The sequence below is a fragment of the Podarcis bocagei genome, assembly GCF_964188305.1.
Source record: "Podarcis bocagei genome assembly, chromosome: 11".
Lineage (NCBI taxonomy): Eukaryota > Metazoa > Chordata > Lepidosauria > Squamata > Lacertidae > Podarcis > Podarcis bocagei.
The window spans coordinates 52,837,286-52,860,929 of record NC_138136.1 but is presented as its reverse complement, the minus strand read 5'-3'; the positions used below and the strand labels follow the sequence as shown (position 1 = coordinate 52,860,929).

At 46.5% G+C, this 23,644-nt stretch overlaps 1 protein-coding gene across 1 annotated transcript in view; it reads right to left on the bottom strand.

Moving 5' to 3' along the window:
• MBD2 (methyl-CpG binding domain protein 2) overlaps positions 1–23,644 on the bottom strand; it is a 63,101-nt gene that overhangs the window by 18,971 nt on the left and 20,486 nt on the right. The window contains exons 2-5 of the mRNA XM_081213209.1: positions 15,554–15,713; positions 11,228–11,365; positions 3,338–3,428; positions 1,308–1,485 (exon numbers count right to left, since the gene is read on the bottom strand). Of these exons, the coding sequence (XP_081069335.1) occupies positions 1,308–1,485; positions 3,338–3,428; positions 11,228–11,365; positions 15,554–15,713 (567 nt within the window). The remainder of the gene's footprint in view (positions 1–1,307; positions 1,486–3,337; positions 3,429–11,227; positions 11,366–15,553; positions 15,714–23,644) is intronic.

Genomic DNA, 23,644 nt, shown 5'->3' with positions numbered 1-23,644 from the left:
CAGAGAGGTCAAGAGACATTTGGGGGTGCCTGCCAAATCTCTGCTGGAAGGGTGGTCTGCAGCATGGAGTCTGGTGACACTAAATACCCAATTTAAGGCGTCCTCCAACTGCTCTCAAAGGGAAGGCAAACCTGGCCCTTCCAAGAAAATAGATCAGCTCAAACCATCATTCTTACTAACTTTTTTTAGACATCGTTTTCTAGTCATTACACCTCTAGTTACCAAAAGTCTCTCATGCTATGGAAATTGCCTCTATATATCATCAAGTCCATTACATGAAGGGATCGTGCATGATTTTATTCTATTCTATTTGCAGTTGCTCAATATCCTTTTCTCTTCTTGTCCTTTCTGAGGCTTGCCTGCCTGGATAGCTCAGTTGGTTTGTGTGTGGTGCTGATAACGCCAAGGTTGCAGGTTTGATTCCATCCACTTTAGGATCTTTTACAAGTCGGTCAACCCAGCAAACGTGGCACCACTGCTTGCCCAACTTGTGCTTCCAGCTACAGGTCCTCCCAGTGCAGCCCAACTTCTGAAAGTTCAACAAACTGTGAGGAGGTGCAATGGACAAGATTGAGCTCATAGAAGACCTTTGAAATAGCAGAGTGTGGTAAAACTGTAAAGTCAGAAGTCTGAAAAGTTGGTAAGATCCAGAAATCAACTCGGGAGAAGGAGAGGAAGTGTGTGCAATGTGAACACACGTAGTGATAAAAGGAGAGAATTCCATCCAGCCCACAGAGAATAGGGCTGGTGTGATGTTAACATGTGAGAGTGCTGGAGGTGAAATAGTTAAACAAGTTACCCAATCAGAACCTAGGGAGTGGAGTCAGAGGAATTATAAAACCAGCTCTGGGAGGGGCGAAGGGAGAGTTTGTTGGGAGTTGGGTGGTTGGTTGAATTGGGATAGAGTCTGTGGGTTGGTTGAGTTAGTGTAGCGAAATAAGCTGAGTCAGAAGCAGTTAGGAAAACAAGTAAATATCTGAGAGGTGGTTTAGTGAGTGAGAGCAGTTAGTGGAAGTTATAGGTCTGGATAGGCACCCCATGATTGTAATTGACCGATACCGTTTATGAAACCACACGCTTGTTGAACTGCAATAAATAAACAGAAGTTTATGTTTCAATTTAACCCTGACTGGACTCAGTATTGTACCAGGTAGGGCCTGGGTGGTGGCAGTGAGAAATAAAGTGGTGGCACAGGGATCAATAGTCGGTGAAACGTCCGGGGACCCTGTGTCATTGCCACAGCTGGTTGCAGTGAGAGGAAAAGCCCTTCAACGGCAGTGGGCGCAAGGACAGCGGCAAGGACTTACCTAATGTCCTCGTCCGTGACGATGAAGGCTTTGCAGAGAGGTTGGGAGGTGTTCAGCCACACGGCTGGGTTCTTCTCAACGGCGGCAGAGAGCTGCCCTGTGATGGGGGCAGAACTCGTGTGCAGTGCACTGGCGACGGCAGACAGGAGGGTGTCGTCGTTGTTCCCCGGGCCAACCCCTGGAACACAAACACAGCACTTGATCAATAAGGTTCATCAGAGCAGAGTTCAACAGGCAGGATCTGGTGGCAAGGATCCCAAACCTCCCATCCCAGAGCCTAGTCAGGTAACCAAAGAGCGCATGAGAGTGAGATGAAGCATGCAGGGACACACACACACACACACACACACACACGGGTCCCACCCCACACCGTGTTGGCCCCATTCAGTTTACCTTCCTGCTTCGTGTAGGTTCAGTTTGACACTGCAGGAATTCTGGACAACCAATTATCTGTGAGGCAAGAGGGCGGCCTAACCACAAAACTGGCAAGAACCAGCTTTGGAGGAATCTAATGGCCAAAGCAACTCCAGATATGGTACAAGGAGAGCTCTAATACATGCCATTTCCAAGGACTGTGGTTGACTAAAAGATGGTGGGACAATTTCAGGGAGTGGGCAGAGGAGGAATGGTGGAGACTGCCTCCCCAACCTGACCCTTCCGGGGAGGAGGAAGAGGCAGTATAGATTTACAACAGGGGTTTGGGGGAGGCCGCAGTTCAGAGGCAGATGAGAGGAAAAGCTGGGAAATCATGGAACAGGCAGAACAACACCAGCTGACATGTTGTCATTAGAAAGCATTCCAGATCCTCCGTCTCCCAGAGCCCAGCAAGACTTAAAAGTAGGAGAGCAAAGAGCTCAAAGACAGAGGGCACGTGGTAGCACCCATAGAGGAGATGATGAGAATGATGAATGAGGATGTGGGAGATACGGGGGTGGGGGTGGAGATTCACTCAGGACAACACCATTATCCAAGAGGCTGGGTTCTATAGCCTCTCTCTGTAAAGATTAAAATAAAAAACGACGGTAAGAAACTCTCCCCTGTCTTTATATGTTCCTGGGCAACCAGCCGGGAGTCACTGACACCATCCTGACAGACAATGGGGTGGCAGAAGATGGTAGAGGAGAGGAGGAAATACCTAAGGTACCTTTTACTATATACCATGTTTCCTAATGGGAAGTTCTTGCAGACTCTCTGGACTCTGTCCTGTAATGCAGTATTAAATAGACAAGCTGGGAATTTGGTGACAGCCTCTGTAATGAACCCTCAAAGGGTACTTCTCCCCACACCAAACAGGCTTTTGCTCACAGAATAGGACTTCCTCTCCTCCTCCTGGCAGTTGCTGCGCACCTGAGAATCTGGACTAAATGAAGCTTTGGTCTGAACCAGCAGGGCCACTGCTGTTCTGTTCTTATCACCCTTTAGACTTCCACCAGCGTACCAAGATGTGAAGCTACAATGTGGACACTGGGGGCAAAGTCAAGCATGTGGGCCATCCCTGTTAGAATTCCTGCTCCATGATTGCAGTCATGGGATTTTTGTCTTTCACATGATGGTATATGTTTTGACTCCACAAAGTGGGAAGTAACGGAGACAGGATGTTTGTGTTACTGTGTTCCGTGAATTGTGACTGTTGTCCTTTGTTTTGTCTGATGCTAGAGAGAGAGGGAGCCATGTTGCAGTGCTCCGTGTGTTTATGTGTAAATAAAGTAGATTAGCCAAAATGCTGAGTTGCTGAGGTCTGTCACGCAAGGTGCACAAAGTCTGCGGATCCCTAAGTGTGCCAGTGTCAGTTGGCATCTGTCGCTGTGATGTTTGGGGTGAAGAAAGCTTATGAAGCTCCCAAACGATCAACCAGGAGGGAGAGAACATGCCAGTCGGGCATGTGTCTCTGCCAGGGTCCTACTCAAGTGTAGGCTGAACTCCTGACACTCCCCACCCCTTCAGATGCATCCGCACATGCACAAAATGTCCCTCTGCACCCCAGCTTGAGAGCCACCCATTTCTTAGAACACTGCTGATGCAAAGAGTACCTTGAAGGCCTTTTGGCAGCTCCATGGATTTTATGATCTGCTCGCTCACATCTGACGCGCTCAAGCCTTGCAGCCTCTTCTCCCAGAAAAGCTGAAAAGATTGAAAGATTGCCGAGTTAATTTAAAATGGAAAAGTAACAAAAACACTGCGGGGAGGGGGGAACAAAGATGGAATATTCATTTTATAGGCATAAACTTAATCCCTTCTGCAACAGCGCTGGAAGATTTACAGACAGCCTCTGCATGCTGCCAACTTGACGAAAAAGCAGAAGGAATCATTTTGTTTATTTGCTGGTTTAGTTCAAATATTTATGCCCCATTTATTTAGACGCAATCAACCTCTCAAAAGCAGCTTGCGGTGATACTAAAGCAAACATCCCTTGTTTTTATTCTTTTTCAAGGTTACTTCCAGGGCAGATTCTGGGTGCCAGTTCCCTGCGGAGCTTTGCTACTGAAGAGAAACTATCCTCTGGGAAGTTCTCTTGCACAAAGACTTGTGAAATGAACAGTCGCTGCCCAATAACACAGTTGCTTCCCCACACACCTGAATGGGACTTGTGCACAGGACAAACAAACACCTGATTGCTCCAATGCAGATGAGCACCAGCTATACTTGCTTACTTTAAACTGATGCAAAAACAATTAAGCAACAATTAAGCATACGCACACTTTTTCCAGTTAAGGACAATCGTCTTGAACCCTTGATTGCTTTCAGTATGCTAGGGCTGCATGGTCAACTTAAAAGGGGGTAGTTTTCAAGGATGCTCACCCAAGGACCAAACTACGTGTGATGCAGAAGGCAGCTTTGTTGGGGGCTGTTGCTGTTTTTAAAAAATGCAGATAGCATCAGCTGCAGGGAGAGCAATGGATAATTACAAGGAGCATAGCAGGTGTGGTGGAAGAATTTAACCCTCTCCTCTCCTGCTGCTGTCCTAAATAAGAGTCCTGTTCCAAAGGTGCTATCTGCATTGGAAATCACTCATTGGGACCAGCTAAACTTTGATTTGGCGTCTCGATTGCAAATTCTGCCCTAGTGTAAGTGTAATTTGCCCTGTGGCACAGGGTGACTAAGGTCAGCACCTGAAAATGCGTGCATCGGTAAGGTGCTTGTGAACTTGCGCATGCAGGTAAATCTGCAAGGACTGTAGACCAAGGAGACTCAAATTCGAATCCATGCTCAGCCACGGGTAAGCTTGGACCAGTTAACTAATATCTCAGTCTAATATGCTTCAAAGAGCTAATGGAGAGAGGGGGGGGAGAGTACACGTTGAAGGAAAAACAAAATGAAAAAAATAAGAATATTCAGCAAGGGTAGTAGTTGAACTAAGTTTGAGTAAAACTTAATTGAATTACCAATCTTGCTGCTTACCATGAGACCCACTGAAATTAATGAACATGTCTAAGACATTGCCATTAATTTCAGTGGGCCTACTGTGAGTAAAACTTAGCTGAATACCACCCTAATCAAGTGGATGTATCATGCAAATGGAGATCTTACATATGGCACCTAATTAGATTATTTTGAAATGTGCTCCTTTCCTGAAAACCAAGGTATTCAATTGCAACTCCTTACTTAATAATTGGATCATTTTTTGTTACCCCCAAGTAATTTTTCATTGTGAAAATGACAGTACAATTTTTTAAACATCTACTTAATTTATCTTAAATGGGAACTAAAATGATACAATTGGCATGATTACTGTAAGGACTATATAAAATGTTCCCATTTAGCTGATTTAAAAAATCAATTTAGGTTACAATTATGTCAGATAAGTTTGGTGATCCCTGTAGACCCTGGTCAGAGTGATAATGTGATGGATGAGTTTTGTACGCAACGTAATTGCTTTGTTTCAGTGCTCTCTACACAAGCCATTAATATTTGGTTGTCCAATTAAGATCACTTTTAAGACAATCGTGGCAGTGACCAACTTCAGTCCATATTTACACATTTTGCAAGACAACTCAATTATTTCATTCCTGTTTTCCTTCACCAGACCATCATCAACAGGCTTTGCTACTTTACCTTGTGTGTTTATATGGATACATGTATATAATTATCTCTACCCGTCTACTGCATATGGGTATTCAGATCAGCTTAGATCAATTAAAACCACATCATCATAAAGACAACATCATCAAGAAAATACAAAGCGTGTTCGCACATTACACTGAACCCAGGTACAAGCTGTCTCTGCACATGTACAAGTGTTTGTACAAAAGAGTTGATTTCTACAGTTCAACTATTGTGAACACAGGTACACAGATGGTACACTCATCGTATATCACACTTGAATAACCGGGTGTACCAGTTCAAGCAATGGTGTACACAGACTGAACATGCATGGAACGTAGTAAGAGGCAGAAAAGGCACAGCAAATCTGGGAGGAAAACAGTCTCTGCTTGACAGGGCAAAATGTCTTCCAGAACAAAAATGACTTTCCTAGCAGGTGGAAGATGGTTAAAGAGAGGGGGTCACCCAAGCCTTGCAGGGCAAAATATGCCACAGTTTGGGTGCAGCAGTGAACAAGATGCCGCCTTTTTAAAAGCAATGCCAGAGGTGTTGAGGAAGAGGAGAAATCAGTTGTCTGTATCAGACATCTAGGCCTGCAGCAACATCTATCATGCGGTGGAAACAGATAAAGATGATGCCATAGACCGGTTGGACACAGACGAATGGAGAGGAACCAGCTGGAGAACCCCAAAGGGAAGAAGGCTCAGAGCCCTGGGTTTGGTGGTGGGACGGCAATGAGTGATTAGAGGGGGAATACTGGAAGGGTGGGATGGTGGAAGCTGAAGACATAACAGGGCTTAGTAAGAGAGAGGTCCAGAATCGGAGGCAGAAGCTGAAGCAGGAGAGGAGGAGGCCAAGAGGCAGAGATGAGTCAGGCTTGTGAAGAGGCGGGAGAGGCATGAAGAGGGAGGAGCAAACGCAGGCACGGAGGAACGATCTCAGATTGCTTGGGATACATCCTGGAGAGGAGGAGACATAGCTGGCTGTGGGGAGGCAGGGACCTTTAGTCTAGGCCAGGCATCCCCAAACTTGGCCCTCCAGATGTTTTGGGACTACAGTTCCCATCATCCCTGACCACTGGTCCTGTTAGCTAGGAATGATGGGAGTTGTAGTCCCAAAACATCTGGAGGGCCGAGTTTGGGGGTGCCTGGTCTAGGCAACTGCTTCATGGGGGCAAGACCTGAATTGCTGTGCTCACTGGGCCTGAAATTCCTGTGCTGATCTGTTTTGCTAAGAAAGAGGTAACTCCAGCTCGCTCAAGATGAATTACTGGTGCCTTAGGTCCTGCCAGGTGCCTTACAGACTACTTGCCCCTTCAGCTCACAGCAGTGGCTCCCCAGAGTTCTTTCCCTGAGTCAACAGTGTGATGCAGCAGCAAACAAAGCTAATGCTATTCTAGGCTGCATCAACAGAAGTATAGTGTGATGTAATAGTACCACCCTATTTTGCCTCGGTCAGACCACCTGGAACACTGTGTCCAGTTCTGGGCATCACAATTTAAGAAGGATACTAATAAGCTTGAGGAAGGGTTGATGATCAAGGTTTTGGAAACCAGGCCTTATGAGGAACAGTTGAAGGAGCTGGCATTTAGTCAGCTTCTACAATATGTGATATTTTCGGTTCTGTTTTTACTGAAGGTTCTGGGGCTTGAGAAACCAGGACCTTGGAATGCAAAGCATGCGGCCTGCGGTTGAGCTACAGTCTCCTCGTGATAAGCTCAGCACCGCACAAAATGAAACGAGGTGCTGCGTAGACAAATAGGAAGTCTCATTTATATCAGACAAACCGTCTGTACTCACAAGGATATTGTCTGAGTGGTTCCAAACATGCAAACACTCGAGGCTGGCTCTCTGCTAATGTGGACAGCTTTTAACGCAGGTCTGAATGTCTGAACTGGGCCCCTTCCCTATTCAGCACATTCGTACAACAAAGAAAACCTGAAGCCTAAAGCTGCTCCCATTCCAGCATTTTTAGGCTGCTCCTTAGGTCAGTGCCTTCTTCGCAAGCTTTTCTGCAGAGCTGGCACAGTAACAATGCCTTTGCCGTTCTAGAACACTTCAGAAATCCATGTTGGAGATCTTGCGCTGGGAGCACTGGTCTGTAGCTTCTGGGAAATGGCAGGTAGGGTCTGGAGGACGCTGCTGGACTCAAGAGAAGTCACACCAAATGCTCTTCATTCTTTTGTGCATGGAATGGTCTCCAACATTATGAATATATATACAGAGGGAGAAGTTGTCTTATAAATGAATCATCCCGACTTTGGCCGGAAGCAACTCTTTAAGCTCTCATCAGGCAGAGAGGTCTTCCCCCATCTCCAGATCCAGGAGCAGTTAACCCTGTGTGGGCCACTTTCGACAGGTGGGGTGGGTCAGCCACCTATCCCTCGCCTGATGTCATAGGATGCCTGGTGACTGACACTTCAAACTGTGGCTGTGAAAGAAGAATCCGGAGCACGCTCTTAAGTGTGCTCTCATTTTCTCCTTTGCAGCCCTGGCTTGAAGTCAGTGCTTTCCCAATTCAAGGTGCAGTTGCAAAGGAACAATCAACTGTGTGCTTAGAAATGCAGGTCTTCCTGTGCAGCTGCAGCAACTTGAAATAGGTGCTTTTTGAATATGACGCCTTTTTCTGTCACCAGGGTGTGGCTCACCCAAAACAGCCTATGGGTCAGATGTTCCACACCAATGAAGTGACTGTTGTTGTTTATATACAGTGGACGGGTGAAGAATCCAAAGTTCTTTAATTTCTGTACTTTATCTTTTCTATTCTCTCTTTTAAGTTCTTTTCTATCTCCTCCTTCTTGTCGTTTTCTCTCGTTCCTTTCCCCCTCTTCTTTTCTTTTCTCCCATCCTTTTTCTTTTCCTCCACGCTTTTATTTTATTTAGATTATGGTTGGATGAGAAAAGATACTTGGTATGAAAGTTTTGTATCTCTCTTTATAAACTCTAATTAAATTTATTCAAAAAAGAAGTAGCAGTTCCCCACACAAATGAAGGTGGCAGGGTCCTAATCTGAGATATGGCAGCTGCCCAGGCTATACATTACCACTGTGGGAAACTTATCAGAAATCCTCGTTAACGTAGGTATTTATGAAAAATATTTGCACCTCACCCTTCCATCTACAATGCAGCTTGCAAAAAAATGATATCATAATTGTCAGATAAAATACCACACAATAATATTTACATCACCGTATTATTATTATTATTATTATTATTATTATTATTATTATTATTATTATTATTATTAAAACTATTACTTAAAATAAAAGGACAGCGACCCGATAAGGCACAAAAATAAATAGAGGAGGCTTGCCAGAAAAGGGGAGATGGCTAGAGCTCAATGACAGAGCATCTATCTAAAGGCAGTCCTGATGTCTTGCTGTGTTTACCGTATTTTTCTGTGTATAACACGCCCCCCGTGAATAAGGCAACCCCTATTTTGGGGGACTCCAAATTAAGAAAGTGGGGGAAGAAAGCCCAGAGTTATTGAGTTTGGGGGGGATGTCACCAAGAGTTGTTGAGCTTTTTGGGGGGGGACTGCCGAAATACCGCTCACCCGCCTAGCCAACGCTGACAATCACACACGTCGCCAAAACCACCAATCGTCTGCCCACTCGCCCCCAGCAGCCGCCAATCACCAGCCCAATTGCCGCTGCGGCAGCTACCAGTCACACGCCCAGTTGACACCGAAGTAGCCAATCGGCAGCAGCCCCTGCCGCAGCCACCAATCACCCGCCCAATCACAGCTGACAATATCCTGCTCGCATCTGCAAACCAATCGCCCGTGTCCCCCCCTGCACTATCCATGTATAAGACGACCCTCAATTTTTAACATTCTTTTATACTAATAAAAAATCATCTTATACACAAAAACTACGGTTAATTTTGGAAGCCACCCAGAATGGCTGGGGTAACCTAGTCAGATGGGCGGTTTTCATCATCATCATCATCATCATCATCATCATCATTTGCTTTGCATACCAAAAGTCCCAAATTCAGTTCATAGCACCTCCAATAAAAAGGGTCAGTTATCAGGGTGATAGGGAAGACCACTGTCTTGAGATTTTGCCGTACAGCTCATCCATTTGTGTACACAAGTCGTACAATCACTGTGTATACCCGTTTTCTTGGAAAGAAACAATAGAACTGGAAGAGTTGGAACAGGCATAGGCACACTCAGCCCTCCAGCTGTTTTAGGACTACAACTCCCATGATCCCTAGCTAACAGGACCAGTGGTCAGGGATGATGGGAACTGTAGTCCCAAAACATCTGGAGAGCCGAATTTGCCTATGCCTGAGTTGGAAGTTACCCCAAGGGTCACCTAGCCCAACTCTGCAATGCAGGCATCTCAACTAAAGGATCCATGGCAGATGGTCCTCCAGCCTCTGCTTAAAAACCTCCATGGAAGAAGAGTCCACCAGCTCCCAAGGGAGTCCGTTCCACTGTTGAACAACAGCTCTCACTGTGGAAATATACAAGGTAACAGCCAGACCCACAACAGAACCCATATTACCCACATCTCCTTTCTAACAGACCAGATCATGCCTTCTGCTGGAGAACTGAAAGAGTTTCTCCCACAGGCCTCCAAAGTCATCTCGAAGGGTTAACCTATTTTAGGAGGACCTAACCAGGATTAGGGACACGGGTGGCGCTGTAGGTAAAACCTCAGTGCCTAGGGCTTGCCGGTCGTATGGTCGGTGGTTCGAATCCCCGAAGCGGGGTGAGCTCCCGTCTTTCGGTCCCAGCTCCTGCCCACCTAGTAGTTCAAAAGCACCCTTAAGTGCAAGTAGATAAATAGGTACCGCTTTATAGCGGGAAGGTAAACAGCGTTTCCGTGTGCTGTGCTGGTGCCGGCTCACCAGAGCAGCTTCGTCACGCTGGCCACGTGACCCGGAAGTGTCTCCGGACAGCACTGGCCCCCGGCCTCTTAAGTGAGATGGGCGCACAACCCCAGAGTCGGACACGACTGGCCCATACGGGCAGGGGTACCTTTACCTTTAATCATCCAGGAAGATCAAAAGGACTTCCAACGTGATGCATCTGGGAGGCAGAGAAGAAACAGACATCCAGGAAAAGCCTTTGACTCACCCCCCCCCCCAAAGCTCCCGGTGAACCAAGAGTATGGGCTCGCAGGATATGTGAAATGTCAAGATCCTCACACAGGCCCAAAAAAACATGACCTGGTCCTAAGGCTGCAATCCGAACGGGAAGTTCAAGCCCCAGCAATACCAGTGGAACTTCTGAATAAAAACAGTTCTGAGGGGAAGCTCTTTACGGTGCCCCAGAATACAAGATGCAGAGGTCTAGTGGTTAGAGTATCAGACTAGAAAAAGGGAGAGGCGGCTTCGAATCCTTACTCAGTCATGAAGCTCACTGAGTGACCTTGGGTTAGTCACCATCTGTCAGCCTCACAAGGCTATTGTGAGGGTGGGATCATGTAGCCTTGAGCTCTTCCTGGAGGAAAGGTGAGTCATAAATGCAATAAATAAAAATAAATTAGCTTTCATAACTTTCTTATTTCTTTCGTTGAGTTGTTGGAACATTTTGTTAGCCTTGTTTGTTACACATTTAAAATGAGCCAGTCATTTAAATAATTTGGCATTGTTTTTCCTTCATACAAAATACATTTTTCTCTGTCTAAATTATATAAAAAAGCATTAATGTGAAGCATCTTGCACATTAAGCATCATGTTGATATTTAGATGGCGTCGATTTTGTATTTCTGTAATAAAAATGGAATACAGTGGTGGATATTTGACCACAACTGCCAATTGGCAGGTGTCCCAGTATTTCACGTCATTTCCTCCGTGACAAAATAGTTTCCAATTGCTGTCCTTCTGGGCCGTATCAGCCCCAAACCACCCATCGTCCCCAGTTACCTGTCTGGGCTGTTCAATCACTCGCTGTGGATCAGACTTCACTTTGTTGCTAGGATGGTTGGTAACTTTGGTGACCGGCTGTTTAAAAATAGACGCCGTTTGTCTGATTGGCAGTGTTGTGTTTAAATCTGGTTTGCCCTATTCGAAGACAGGAGAAAACCACATGTTATCGCACAGCTGATAAGCAGAACGGGGAAACAAGAGAAGTTATTACATGGCTGGTAATCACGGCGGGACATGCAAGAACTTGCTCGTATTTTTCTCCTGAACACCAAACGTTTTTTAAAGAAAGAGTCACCATGATAAAATACGCTTTGAGGAAATTTCATACACCAGCTTACCTATGCATGTATGGCAAGGGTGGAGGCAAATGTGGCCCTCCAAGCCTTTTTACCTGGCCCTCGGGACTCTCACTACATCACAGCCACAGCCACACACCCTCTGTGGTCCCTGCTTCACATCCTACATGAGATTTCTGCCTGGTTGGAATTCTGATAATGCAGGGGTCAGCAAACTTTTTCAGCAGGGGGCCGGTCCACTGTCCCTCAGACCTTGTGGAGGGCCAGACTATATTTTTTTTGGGGGGGGGGAATGAATGAATTCCTATGCCCCACAAATAACCCAGAGATGCATTTTAAAGAAAAGGACACATTCTACTCATGTAAAAACACGCTGATTCCCGGACTGTCCAGGGGCAAGATTTAGATTGCAGTTGGGCCGGATCCAGCCCCCGGGCCTTAGTTTGCCTACCCATGTGATAATGACTTTTGCTTTATCTTTTGCTTGTTTTTCACCTGGAGCCAAGCTGAAAGAACATACATAGAACATTTTCCAGAGCAGCCAAAAGCACCCCCTTCCTGGAGTGGTTTTCCAGGATCACATTTGAAGGGGCAGTAGCGTAGCGTGGGTTGTCAGCACCCAGGACAAGGCAAGTAATTTGCGCCCCCTAACCCGTGGATTTGCGCCCCCTAACCCTAACCCCCAGATGTTGCGCCCGGTGCGGCCGGCCCCCCCTGCACCCCCCACGCTACGCCACTGGGAAGGGGGCTGTAACTGCCTGGAATGCTGATTTCCTGTGAGGTCAATCAGTGATCCAATTGGCAGGGAACACCCATGTGACTGATCTGGGAAAGTATTGCCTCACTTTCCTTTGTTTTGACCTCAGTGATGTCTTCACATCACCGAACCTGACAGGATATATAGCATTCACCTGACTGTCTAGGGCAGGGGTCAGCAAACTTTTTCAGCAGGGGGCCAGTCCCCTGTCCCTCAGACCTTGTGGGGAGCTGGACTATATTTTGGGGGGAAATTGAACGAATTCCTAAGCCCCACAAATAGCTCAGAGATGCATTTTAAATAAAAGCACACATTCTACTCCTGTAAAAACACGCTGATTCCCGGACCGTCCGCGGGCCAGATTTAGAAGGCGATTGGGCCGGATCCAGCCCCTGTGCCTTAGTTTGCCTACCCATGGTCTAGGGCAGTGGTTCTCAACCTGTGGGTCCCCAGATGTTGTTGCACTACAACTCCCATCATCCCTGAGCTCTGGCCTTGCTAGCTAGGGGTGATGGGAGTTGTAGTTCAACAACATCTGGGGACCCACAGGTTGAGAAAGGCTGGTCTAGGGTCACTAAGGAAGGGGAAAGAGGACAAAACAGCACTGAAACAGCTTTAGAAGAGGATTAGCCAGCCATGATGCCTATGCTCTGTCGCCACAGTGAGGGGCAAAAATGCATCTGAATACCAGTTGCTGAAAAACCCAGGAGGGGAGAGGGGTCTTGTGTTCGAATCCTGCTTGCAGGTTTCCCACAGGCCTCTGGTTGGCCACTGTGATAACAGGATGAAGGACTTGATGGGCCATTGGCCTGATCCAGCAAGCCCTTCTTATATTTTTACGAGAGAAGTAATGGCTCCATTCCTAATTTATTATCCATCAATCAGCCTTCAACAAATATCTTGATATTTGTTGATATACAAAATCTAAGAAAAACAGTCACAAAGCAACAACTAAACAGAAGATCATAGAATCCCAGAGTCAGAGGGACCCCTGCAATGCGGGAATGTTTTGCCCAACAAGGGGCTTGAACACACAACCCTGAGATTACGAGTCTTCCGCTCTTACCAACTGAGCTAGCAAGGCAGAAGTGACCTGAAACAATACAAAGCGGACACCTGTTGGCAGACGCCTCTTTGCGCAGCTGGAAAAGCTTGTCAGAACAAGATTGCTCTCTGTTTGCTTCCTTGTATGTGCAGCTAGGGCACTCCAGTGATTTCTCTACAGGAATGCTGTTCCGCAGAAGAGGGGCAGCCACACTGAAAGCCCTGCTCTGAGACAGACCTGTCTCAGCAACCGAAAAAAGATTCCTGCGCCAAGTAACACTGATCCACCATGCAAATGTAATGAGCTACTACTTCTGTTCTGCCAGCACAAGAGGAGAACTACCCCACTCCTTTCCCCTGCAGACCCTTTCCTGTGCACCCTCTAAATCAGGCCCAGGGGGAGATGGGAGCCTCTGGAGAAGATCTCCCGGTATGCCCCACGGAGGACCTTAAGGTCCATAAATAGCAACACCCTGGAGGTCCCAGGCCCTAAGGAAGTCAGATTAGCCTCAACCAGAGCCAGGGCCTTTTCAACACTGGCTCCGGAGCCTGGTGGAACGCTCTGTCTCATGAGACCAGAGCCCTGCAGGATCTGATTTCTTTCTGCAGGGCCTGTAAGACAGAGTTGTTCCACCTGCCCTTGGAATCAACTTGATCCCCTCCCCCTCTTTCCTTTCTCCTTCTGTGATGGAACTCCTATTTGGGGACTTCCCTGGCTTTTTTCTGGCCCACGTAGGACCAGCCTTGGTGAAGACTTGACGTTTTCATCCCCAAAAAGTTTTTGATTTGAGTTTCCATTGAAATGAGGCTGTATTTTAATGTTTTAATGTTGTCTTTTAATCTTGTTTTTAAGTTGTATTTCAATCAATTTGTTTTTATATTGGGTGTTAGCCGCCCTGAGCCTGGTCTAGGCTGGGGAGGGTGGGGTATAAATAAAAATTATTATTATTATTATTATTATTATTATTATTATTATTATTATTATTATTACCGTATTTTTCGTCCCATAGGACGCTCCGTCCCATAGGACGCACCTAGTTTTTTGGGGAGGAAATAAAGGAAAAAAATTTCCCCTTTATTTCCCCCCCAAAAGCAGGTCGGGGAAACCGAACCAGGTCGAGGAACAGCGGGGTGGCGGCACTGCGCCTCCCTGCTGTCCCCCGAGCTTGTGGGGCTGGCCCATGTCTGCCCGGCGCGAGGGGCGCTCTGCTTCAGGGCGCCCGGCGCTCCGGGAAGCAGGCTGCTATCTGCAGCCTAGACATCCCCGCGGGACCTCCCACAGGGCTGCCTAGGCTGCGGATGTGTTCCCGAAGCACCGGGCGCTCTGCTTTCAGCGCGCCCAGTGCTCCGGGAAGCAGGCTGCTGATGTCTTCCTGAAGCCTGAAGCCTGGAGGCTGTTTAAGCTCTCATCAAGCTTCAGCGAAAGCCTGCATTCGCCCCATAGGACGCACCCAGATTTCCCCTTTGTTTTTGGAGGGGGAAAGTGCATCCTATAGGGCGAAAAATACGGTATTAATTATTATTATTATCTGGGGAGGAGAGAGAGAATGGAGGTGCCAGTGGGTTAATGGAATGCCAAACCACTTTGAATTCAGCCCATTGAGTTTCTGCCATTTGCAGGGAGGATAAGAGCGATACAGATCATTGATCTCTTAACTACTGGAATCCTGGTCTGAAGATCGGCCCCTGCAATACCGTTTAATGCACAGACCGGCAAGACGCAGCCTTCCTGCCAAAAAACCTACTTTTGCTCCCCCGATAACAAACGGCATTGACAACATTGTGAAAATGCACCAGGTTATCTCTTGGCATCACCTGCCGCATCAAAATGTTCCCTGGAAGTGTTTTGTCAGCCTTATCGTTGTTCATCATACAGATGGAAAGCACAGACATTTGGTACCTTTGATTATACACGCAGAAGTTTTGTGGAATTATTTTCAAGGGTTATGTTCCAGGCTTACTTCTATTTATTTTGTCACTGCCGGAGCGTTGAAAAAAAAAATGAAATGAAAAACGAAAACCCAAGCAAACACCTCCATCACTGATCAAGATAAATGCAAAGATGTCAGGGAGAAGCTGATAGGAGGTATGAACAAACAAAGACACTTGTTCCTTTAAATCTCTCTCTCTCTGTGTGTGTGTGTGTGTGTGTGAGAGAGAGAGAGAGGGGGGGGATGTCAAAGTTTATGGAACTGACACATCTATAAAGTGTGCTTGCGAACAAACCTTGTTTTGACTGAGCGAATCGTTCCTTAACCTCTGCTTGTTCTTCTGTAATTTACTAGGCATCATCTTCCCTGTCCTGAAGTCAAAACTGCTGAGGTCAACAGTGTTCCCCAAGTATCTCGACAACTGGGGCTTGCTTCGGAATTTCTTCCCACTCGGACTGCAAATATAAAGAACAGGAGAATGAGAAATGCTTTATTCAGAACTTAATAGCCCTGGCTGGATCAGGCCAAGGTAAGGTAAAGGTAAAGGGACCCCTGACCATTAGGTCCAGTCATGACCAACTCTGGGGTTGTGGCGCTCATCTCGCTTTATTGGCCAAGGGAGCCGGCGTACAGCTTCCGGGTCATGTGGCCAGCATGACTAAGCAGCTTCTGGCGAACCAGAGCAGCGCACGGAAACGCCGTTTACCTTCCTGCCGGAGTGGTACATATCTATCTACCTGCACTTTGACGTGCTTTCAAACTGCTAGGTTGGCAGGAGCAGAGACCGAGCAACGGGAACTCACCCCGTCGTGGGGATTCGAACCGCTGACCTTCTGATTGGCAAGCCCTAGGCTCTGTGGTTTAACCCACAGCGCCACCCGCGGCCCAACAGATCAGGCCAAAGGCCCACCTAAATCCAGCATCCTGTGGCCAACCAGTTGCCTGCAGGAAAAACTGCAAGCCAGACCCAAGGCAGAGGCACTTTCACCGCCATGGTTTCCAGTAACTGGCATTGTGGAGCTTTTAACACACGTCTTTTTCTGCCCAAAGGCCACATTTCCTTATAAGCAATCTTTTTCCCTGCCAGGGGTGGGGTGGGGAGACACGACAAGCCGGGCCAGCGTCTAAAGGACAGTAAAGGAATAGTTATGACCTTCCTATGTACAGCAGTTACAATCCAGCTGTGCAAAGGTCAGAGGTTTAAACATATTTCCATCCTTTGTTCAAGGACACATTCCAGCCAGACAAAAGTAGTCACCGAAGGCACCAAGTTAAGCCAAGGAAGGGAAGAATCCTGAACGCTGGAGGAATAGAACTGAATAACCACATTCAGACTGCCGGTAAGAGGTTCCCTGAGCTTGCAACAGATTCATTCCTGACCAATGAGCCTACACCAGTCCCTAGATCAGTAATTGATTTACAATATATCATTGATACGTACTAATTGATTTATATCACTAATAGATTGTGATTATTTTACTGTTAGGCTGCCAGTCAGTGTGCTTTTTATTTTTTTGTCAGTGATGTTTTGCAACGTGTTTCTAATGTTGTACCCCACCCTGAGATCTTTCAATAAAGGGCAGCATATAAACCGACTAAATACAAAACAACTTTTTCATCCTTTGCTTCAGCACAAAAAAGGAGAGGGGCAGAGTAGGTTACAAACACCACCTATAAGACTGATTGTAAACCCAAGGACCAGGGCCAGAAGTCACAACACCAAAGGAAAGGGGAGTGGGAGGGAAGAGGAAGAAAGCAAGCTTGGGGACCGTTTTTTTCATTAACCGAAGTCTTACATTGACCAGCTGGAATTGAAAGCTGTCAAGACAAGGCCGCTAAACTTGCTGGTCTTTCGGCGGAGATTTGTGTTGGCCAAGCCTGCTTTAAAAGAAAAATGAAGGGGCATCTGGGCTTCTAAAGGTAAGGGTAAAGGGACCCCTGACCATTAGGTCCAGTCATGACCGACTCTGGGGTTGCGGTGCTCATCTCGCTTACTGGCCAAGGGAGCCAGCGTTTATCCGCAGGCCAGAGCAGCGCACGGAAACGCCGTTTACCTTCCTGCCGGAGTGGTACCTATCTATCTACCTGCACTTTGACGTGCTTTCAAACTGCTAGGTTGGCAGGAGCAGGGACCGAGCAACGGGAGCTCACCCCATCATGGGGATTCAAACTGCTGACCTTCTGATTGGCAAGTCCTAGGCTCTGTGGTTTAACCCACAGTGCCACCCACGTCCCATCTGGGCTTCTACCAGGTGTTTAAACAACATCTTTGCAGCCAATCCACACTTTGCACTACCAGGCACACTTGCTTTTACGCTTCTGTTTGGACCATGCACATGGTTTACAAAGAGGGAGCTGTGTATCTCCAAATACTTTGCAGTAAGGGCAAGGCAGACACATGCTTACCAGTGTGTCCTTGGAACACGCCTAATGTGCATTTAGGGGAACATGCACCACTCCTTTGCACTCTGGGTGCTCTCCACAGGAAACACCAGGGCAAAAACGCGGCCAGCTGGCTGCCATGAAATGTGCAATCGACCCTGCTCTGCAGTGAACAGGACGTGAGTAGGACGTGAGAAATTCAGGTTCTGGTTTCTACTGAACCAAGCAGCTCAGTGGGTGGATTCTGGCAAATCACCATCTCTCAGCCTAAGCTCCCTTGCCAGATACAGTAGTTAAATATAGCAAAAAAAATCCAATTCACTTTTTGGGGAGGAACTGTTTGACCCCCTCCGGGGTATCCCACAGTTTATTTGAGATACTTCCTAATGGAGATCGCTGCCGTGTTCAAAATTCATCAAGACCTCATTCACACATTCTTGTCCATCACCCAGTTTTCATCCACTTGACAACTGCCAATTGAGTGCAAGCACCGATGGGGGTGAAAATGCTGCCATTGAGCTGATGCATAAGATCCACGACAGCTCATTCACACATGGTGCCACTGCCAAACAATGGGCATGTGCATCAAGCCCCAAGTGCTGAGCAGCTGAGTGACAAGGGATCAATACTTGTGCGAACCCATCTACAGACGCTACTGGACGTGCTCATTCTCATCAAAGATCTCTTGCAGCTTGGCTAAAACGGTCCTCTGTCTGACGGCATACAAAAGGATTCTGCCTTTTCAAACGCGGTTCAGAAGCTTGTTCTTCAGGGCAAATGCCCAGAGATCAGGTATTCTCTTTGCAATGCGGCTTTGAAGCTTCCACAAAGCCACGTGGCTCCAGGAGCCCAGCTGAAGTGGTATGACTCTTTTTTGCAGAGCGTTAGCATTCCTAGGCTCACACAAAAGAGTCAGAATGAAAGTGGCGCCGCTTTAAAATAGACGTTTCGAAATTAAAACTGCACTTACAGGTTCCTGATACACGTCTCCTTAAATATACAGTGGGTTACATACGCTTCAGGTTACATACGCTTCAGGTTATAGACTCCGCTAACCCAGAAATAGTACCTCAGGTTAAGAACTTTGCTTCAGAATGAGAACAGACATCGTGCTCCGGCGGCGCGGCAGCAGCAGGAGGCCCCATTAGCAAAAGTGGTGCTTCAGGTTAAGAACAGTTTCAGGTTAAGTACGGACCTCCGGAACGAATTAAGTACTTAACCCGAGGTACCACTGTATAACTAAACCATAAAGCAGTTTTCTCTTCCTAGTTTCCTTTGCTGACTAAAGCCACTGTTGTTTCACAGGCCTGCTGGCGCAATTTTAAAAAAAGCATGCACAGCCACTGGCCAGAGCTGATGCGAACTGCAGTTTAGCAACATCTGGAGGGCCAAAGGTTTCCCCAGCACCTGCTTCTAACCATTTGCAGCATGCTGGCTCTCTGGATGCTTTTACAAGTTCCTTCCGTCTCCACGCATTTTGGAAGGGCGAAGGCCCCTGCAACGGGAACATAGATCAGACGGCACAGCTCGCTGGAACCCGGTAATAATTTGCAACAGGTTCAGAAGTACAGCAGATGTGCATGGGGTTTGTGTGGAGGAAGTAGAACTATCTAGCAAAATTCAGAACATCTGGATGAAACATGGACAGAAATACTGCTAAAAAAAAAAGATGAAATGCCTGTTTTAAGAACCAGGTTCCTATTATTTGTCTTTATAAAAGCAATGTTTCAGAAGAAGGCTTGAAGAGGAAGTCCACCCAATAAAACCACTTGAAAAGAGATACTCTGTTTTAAAAAATTACACGGTGGCTCTTACTACTGTAATTAGTCAAGGAACGAACCTCAGTTAATAAGGCCACTCATTCATGTGGGTGACACATCATTTCCTAATGTGAAAGACCAGTCATACTATCTCTCCTCCTCCACACACAAGATAGATAACCTTCCATCTGCCACAAATAGGGCGTCATTCAACTATGCTAAAATCACACACACACACACACCCTGCAGCCCTCGTTCTCTTAGATTCAAGTGGGTGGCTAGGGCAGCTCAGAATGGCCTTCGTGCAATGGTAGAGGCTTGGCTAGAAAGCTTCAAGGCCACAGCTGCTACACAAAAGGATTGAAGAAAAAGAAATATGAATTGGCCCTGCTCTGTAGGCTGGGAGCAGCTAGAAGCCTGGTGGAGTCACAGATCTTTGAAAAGTGTAGACTCACACATGCCGGCCAGCTTCTGTTTCGACTTGAAATACTTGTTTTGGGCTTCTCAGCAGTTCGTAAAGGCAGGAAGTGGGCAGGAGGAGCACCGGTCCAAAATGGTACCCATCGAAGAGGTGCCAGAACTGCACTCCAGCACGGTCCGGCTGAAAAAAGCACTGCCTATCCTTGTATCATCAGCAGCAGCACCAATCATTTTTCACTGGGGCTCATGGAAGTTGAAATATACTCAGAGTCGAGAGTGGATTTCATGCTCTTTATTCAGCTCATAGTGGTGAGGAGGAATGGAAGTTCCCCCAGAATGTCTGCTTTATATACATTATTTACACAATGGGCCCCACGTGAGTGGCTAATTCCGGGATTCTCCTGATTGTAGGCCAATCAGGTTGCGGATTCACTTCCACCTGGAGCTGGATTGGGTGGCTCCTGTGGACCAATCAGACTGCTGCATTCTGAATCCTATTGTTCTAGGACCAATCAGACTGCTGCATTTTGGATCCTATTCAACTCAGTACATAACAGGAGTTGTAGTCCAAAACATCTGGAAGGTGCCAGGTTCGCAAAAAGGCCCTCTAAAGAACCTCCGGGCCTTTATGGAAGAGTTGCTGCTTTTCAAACAACCAGGAAGCCACCACAGCACACCCTGTCACCTTAAACAACACCTCTGCAATCTCATCTCTTTCAGCGGGTTTGCACAGCACAACTGCGTCAGAAGGCAAACAAGCCTGTTGACAAGGGACAGGTAGGCACCAGCTCCCAGCTCCATTTCCCTGGCTGCAACGCCCCTGACAGCAGGTTTTCCAGACACCGCCTTTGCAGCTTGGAATGCACAACCCAATACTTAAAAGTGAAGGATTTGCTCAGTCAGAGGGAACCAAGCTTGAAAGGGAAACTTCGTCGAGTACAACAGCACTTGAAGGCTTGCTTCCCCACTGCCAAACCCCATTACCTAAGAGTCAAAACACACACCCGCTGCCGTGCCACCAGCTCAGATTACCTTTCACTGCAAAGATCATGAAAAGCACTCATCACATTCAACTAGCAACAACGGCGCTCGTGCCGGCCGACTGTTTTGAGGCTAGCAATGGTGCAACTGTTAAAAGTCCCTGGTCTTTTGCTGGTGCATTCACTGCTCTGCCCACTTCTGGCCCTCAGAAGCTGGCCCAGAAGGAAATGCGGCCCTCAGACTGAAAATGGTTCCACATTCCTGCTTTTAACAGTCCTGCAGAAAGAAGGAAGCTCAAGCAAGCAGCTGCTTTTACCTCTGTCAAAAATTCCCATTTTTTTGTTCAACCACGGAATTTTCTTGCATCTGGGCACCCTAGAGAGAGAAAAAGTGGGGTGCTGCGGTGTCATTTGGCGCATGGTGGCAGCTAAGAGACCGGGTTTGAGTGCACACTTTACCTTTACAATGCCTTCAAACAGTGTTCAAAACTAGCCAGGTGCCAGGAGCATTTTGCACTGAGCTATCAGCCACTTGCAGCCACATGAAGATGCCTGGGCGCATGATGTCTCCACCATCTGGAGGTGCATGCCTGGGAATTGCTGGATCTTTATGTTTTCATACACTAATACCCCATCCTGTAGAATTCTATCAGTTATATTTTATTGGCATAATCAGATTGAATTCCAGGAATCAAAATGCTTTTTCTGTGCAGCCTGAGCAGGAGCAGTGAACAACGGTATAGCTTATTGTTGAAGCTCGTCTCCACCTACCCCACACTGCCCTGCTCACAGTTGCAAAGAATGGTCCATTTCACCATTAAGAAAAAGAGGTCGGAATAGGCCATGTGGAATGTCCCTGGATCAAGGGACTTTTCTTCTTCTCAAAGGTCTTAACCTAGCTGAAGGTTGTCATCTGAACCAGCCAGATGCTGAACTGAGACTCAGTCACCATCAGTCCATCATTTGAAAAATAAGACTTTAGAGCTGTCTTCCCTAAAATGGCAACTAGACATTCAGTTTTGGTGACTGCAACCTTGCTTTGAGGAGCTTATATATCTGAGTTTCTAAAACTGCCTTCAAAGTGTACCCCCCCCCAAAAAAACGGGGGGGCAGGGAGAATTCTGGGCACTGATGTCTACCCCTCACAGCGTTACAATGCCTTTTTTAAAATATATATATATATTTATAGTATATTGAAACTTTTCAGGGGACACAAAGTGAAAAAATGAAGGGGGAAAACCATAAAGGTACTTGAAACTGTAACCCAGTACTATATATAAGTATGATATATATAAGTAATAGATTCAGGTAGGCAGCCGTGTTGGTCTGACGCAGTCGAAATATATAAGAAAATTGTCCAGTAACACCTTAGAGACCAACAAAGTTTGTTCTGGGTATAAGCTTTCATGTGCATGCACACTTCTTCAGATACACTGAAACAGAAGTCACCAGACCTTTATATATAGTGGAAGGGTGGGGTTTTTTCTCAGGAGGGTAGTAAGAGATGGGTGATTGATGGGAGATGGGTGATTGGATTGAATTTTTGATTGGAATATATATATATGTGTGTGTGTGTGTGTGTGTGTGTGTACCCCTTGCCAGACTCTAGGGTTGTGCGCTCATCTCACTTAAGAGGCCGGGAGCCAGCGCTGTCCGCAGACACTTCCGGGTCATGTGGCCAGCGTGACAAGCTGCATCTGGCGAGCCAGCACAGCACACGGAACGACGTTTACCTTCCCGCTGGTAAGCGGTCCCTATTTATCTACTTGCACCTGGAGGTGCTTTCGAACTGCTAGGTTGGCAGGCGCTGGGACCAAACGACGGGAGCGCACCCCGCCGCGGGGCTTCAAACTGCCGACCATGCGATCAGCAAGCCCTAGGCGCTGAGGTTTTACCCACAACGCCACCCGCGTCCATATATATCTATATCTATCTATCTATCTATCTATATATCGGTGTATGTATATGTATACATGTATGTATGTATGTATCTAATGTTATTATCCCAATGAGTATACAATTATTAACAAGGCATTATAATATTTGTAAATGCATTCCAAGTATCATTATATTTTTCCATATACAGTCTTTGTCTAAAAGCAATCTGTTCATATGTTGCAAGAGTCATCATATCTTCCATCCATTGATCAAAGGGAGGCATAGTATTATCGTTACAATGAATCAATATCAGTCTTTCGGCAGAAGTAAGGGTGCAAATAATCCATCTACGCTGACCAACTGTCAAACGCCATATTCCACCTTCTGCCATGAACTAGGTGACCTTAATACAGCACTTCTGTAAAGGTTACAACTGGATAATGCATGAGAAGTGCTTTGAACTCTTAATAGCACTATGCAAAGTTTATTATTTTTTTAATCACATATAATTAAAAGCCCAGAGCAATTGCATTCGGTAACAAGCAACTGGGAGTGTTAATCGCTACAGACTAACGGCACCTTAGAACTGTAACACACAGTAGCAAAATTTACAGTTATAGTAAAGGTGCGGGTTTAAGGTAGCAGAAAGATTAAAGGGAAGAGCTTCCCCCAAGAACAAAATAAGCAAGTATATATAGAAGCACAGAAGGGACCCCAACGGTCATTCAATCCACCCCCTTGCAATGTTTCAGCAAAATCCACTTCTGTGAAATTTGGAAGTGCTGGTTATTGTCCCTCTTGGAGCAAAACACAGATTTCAGGCACATGTTAAGCACGTTTCCTCAATTTCAATTAAAGCTCAGTCAAAGACATTGGCTGCGTACACATTACCAGCTTAATACGCTGTGAGATTGTTCTTTTGCTCAATTCAGAGCAAAGCTGGTTTGGGATAAAAGGTAAAGGTAA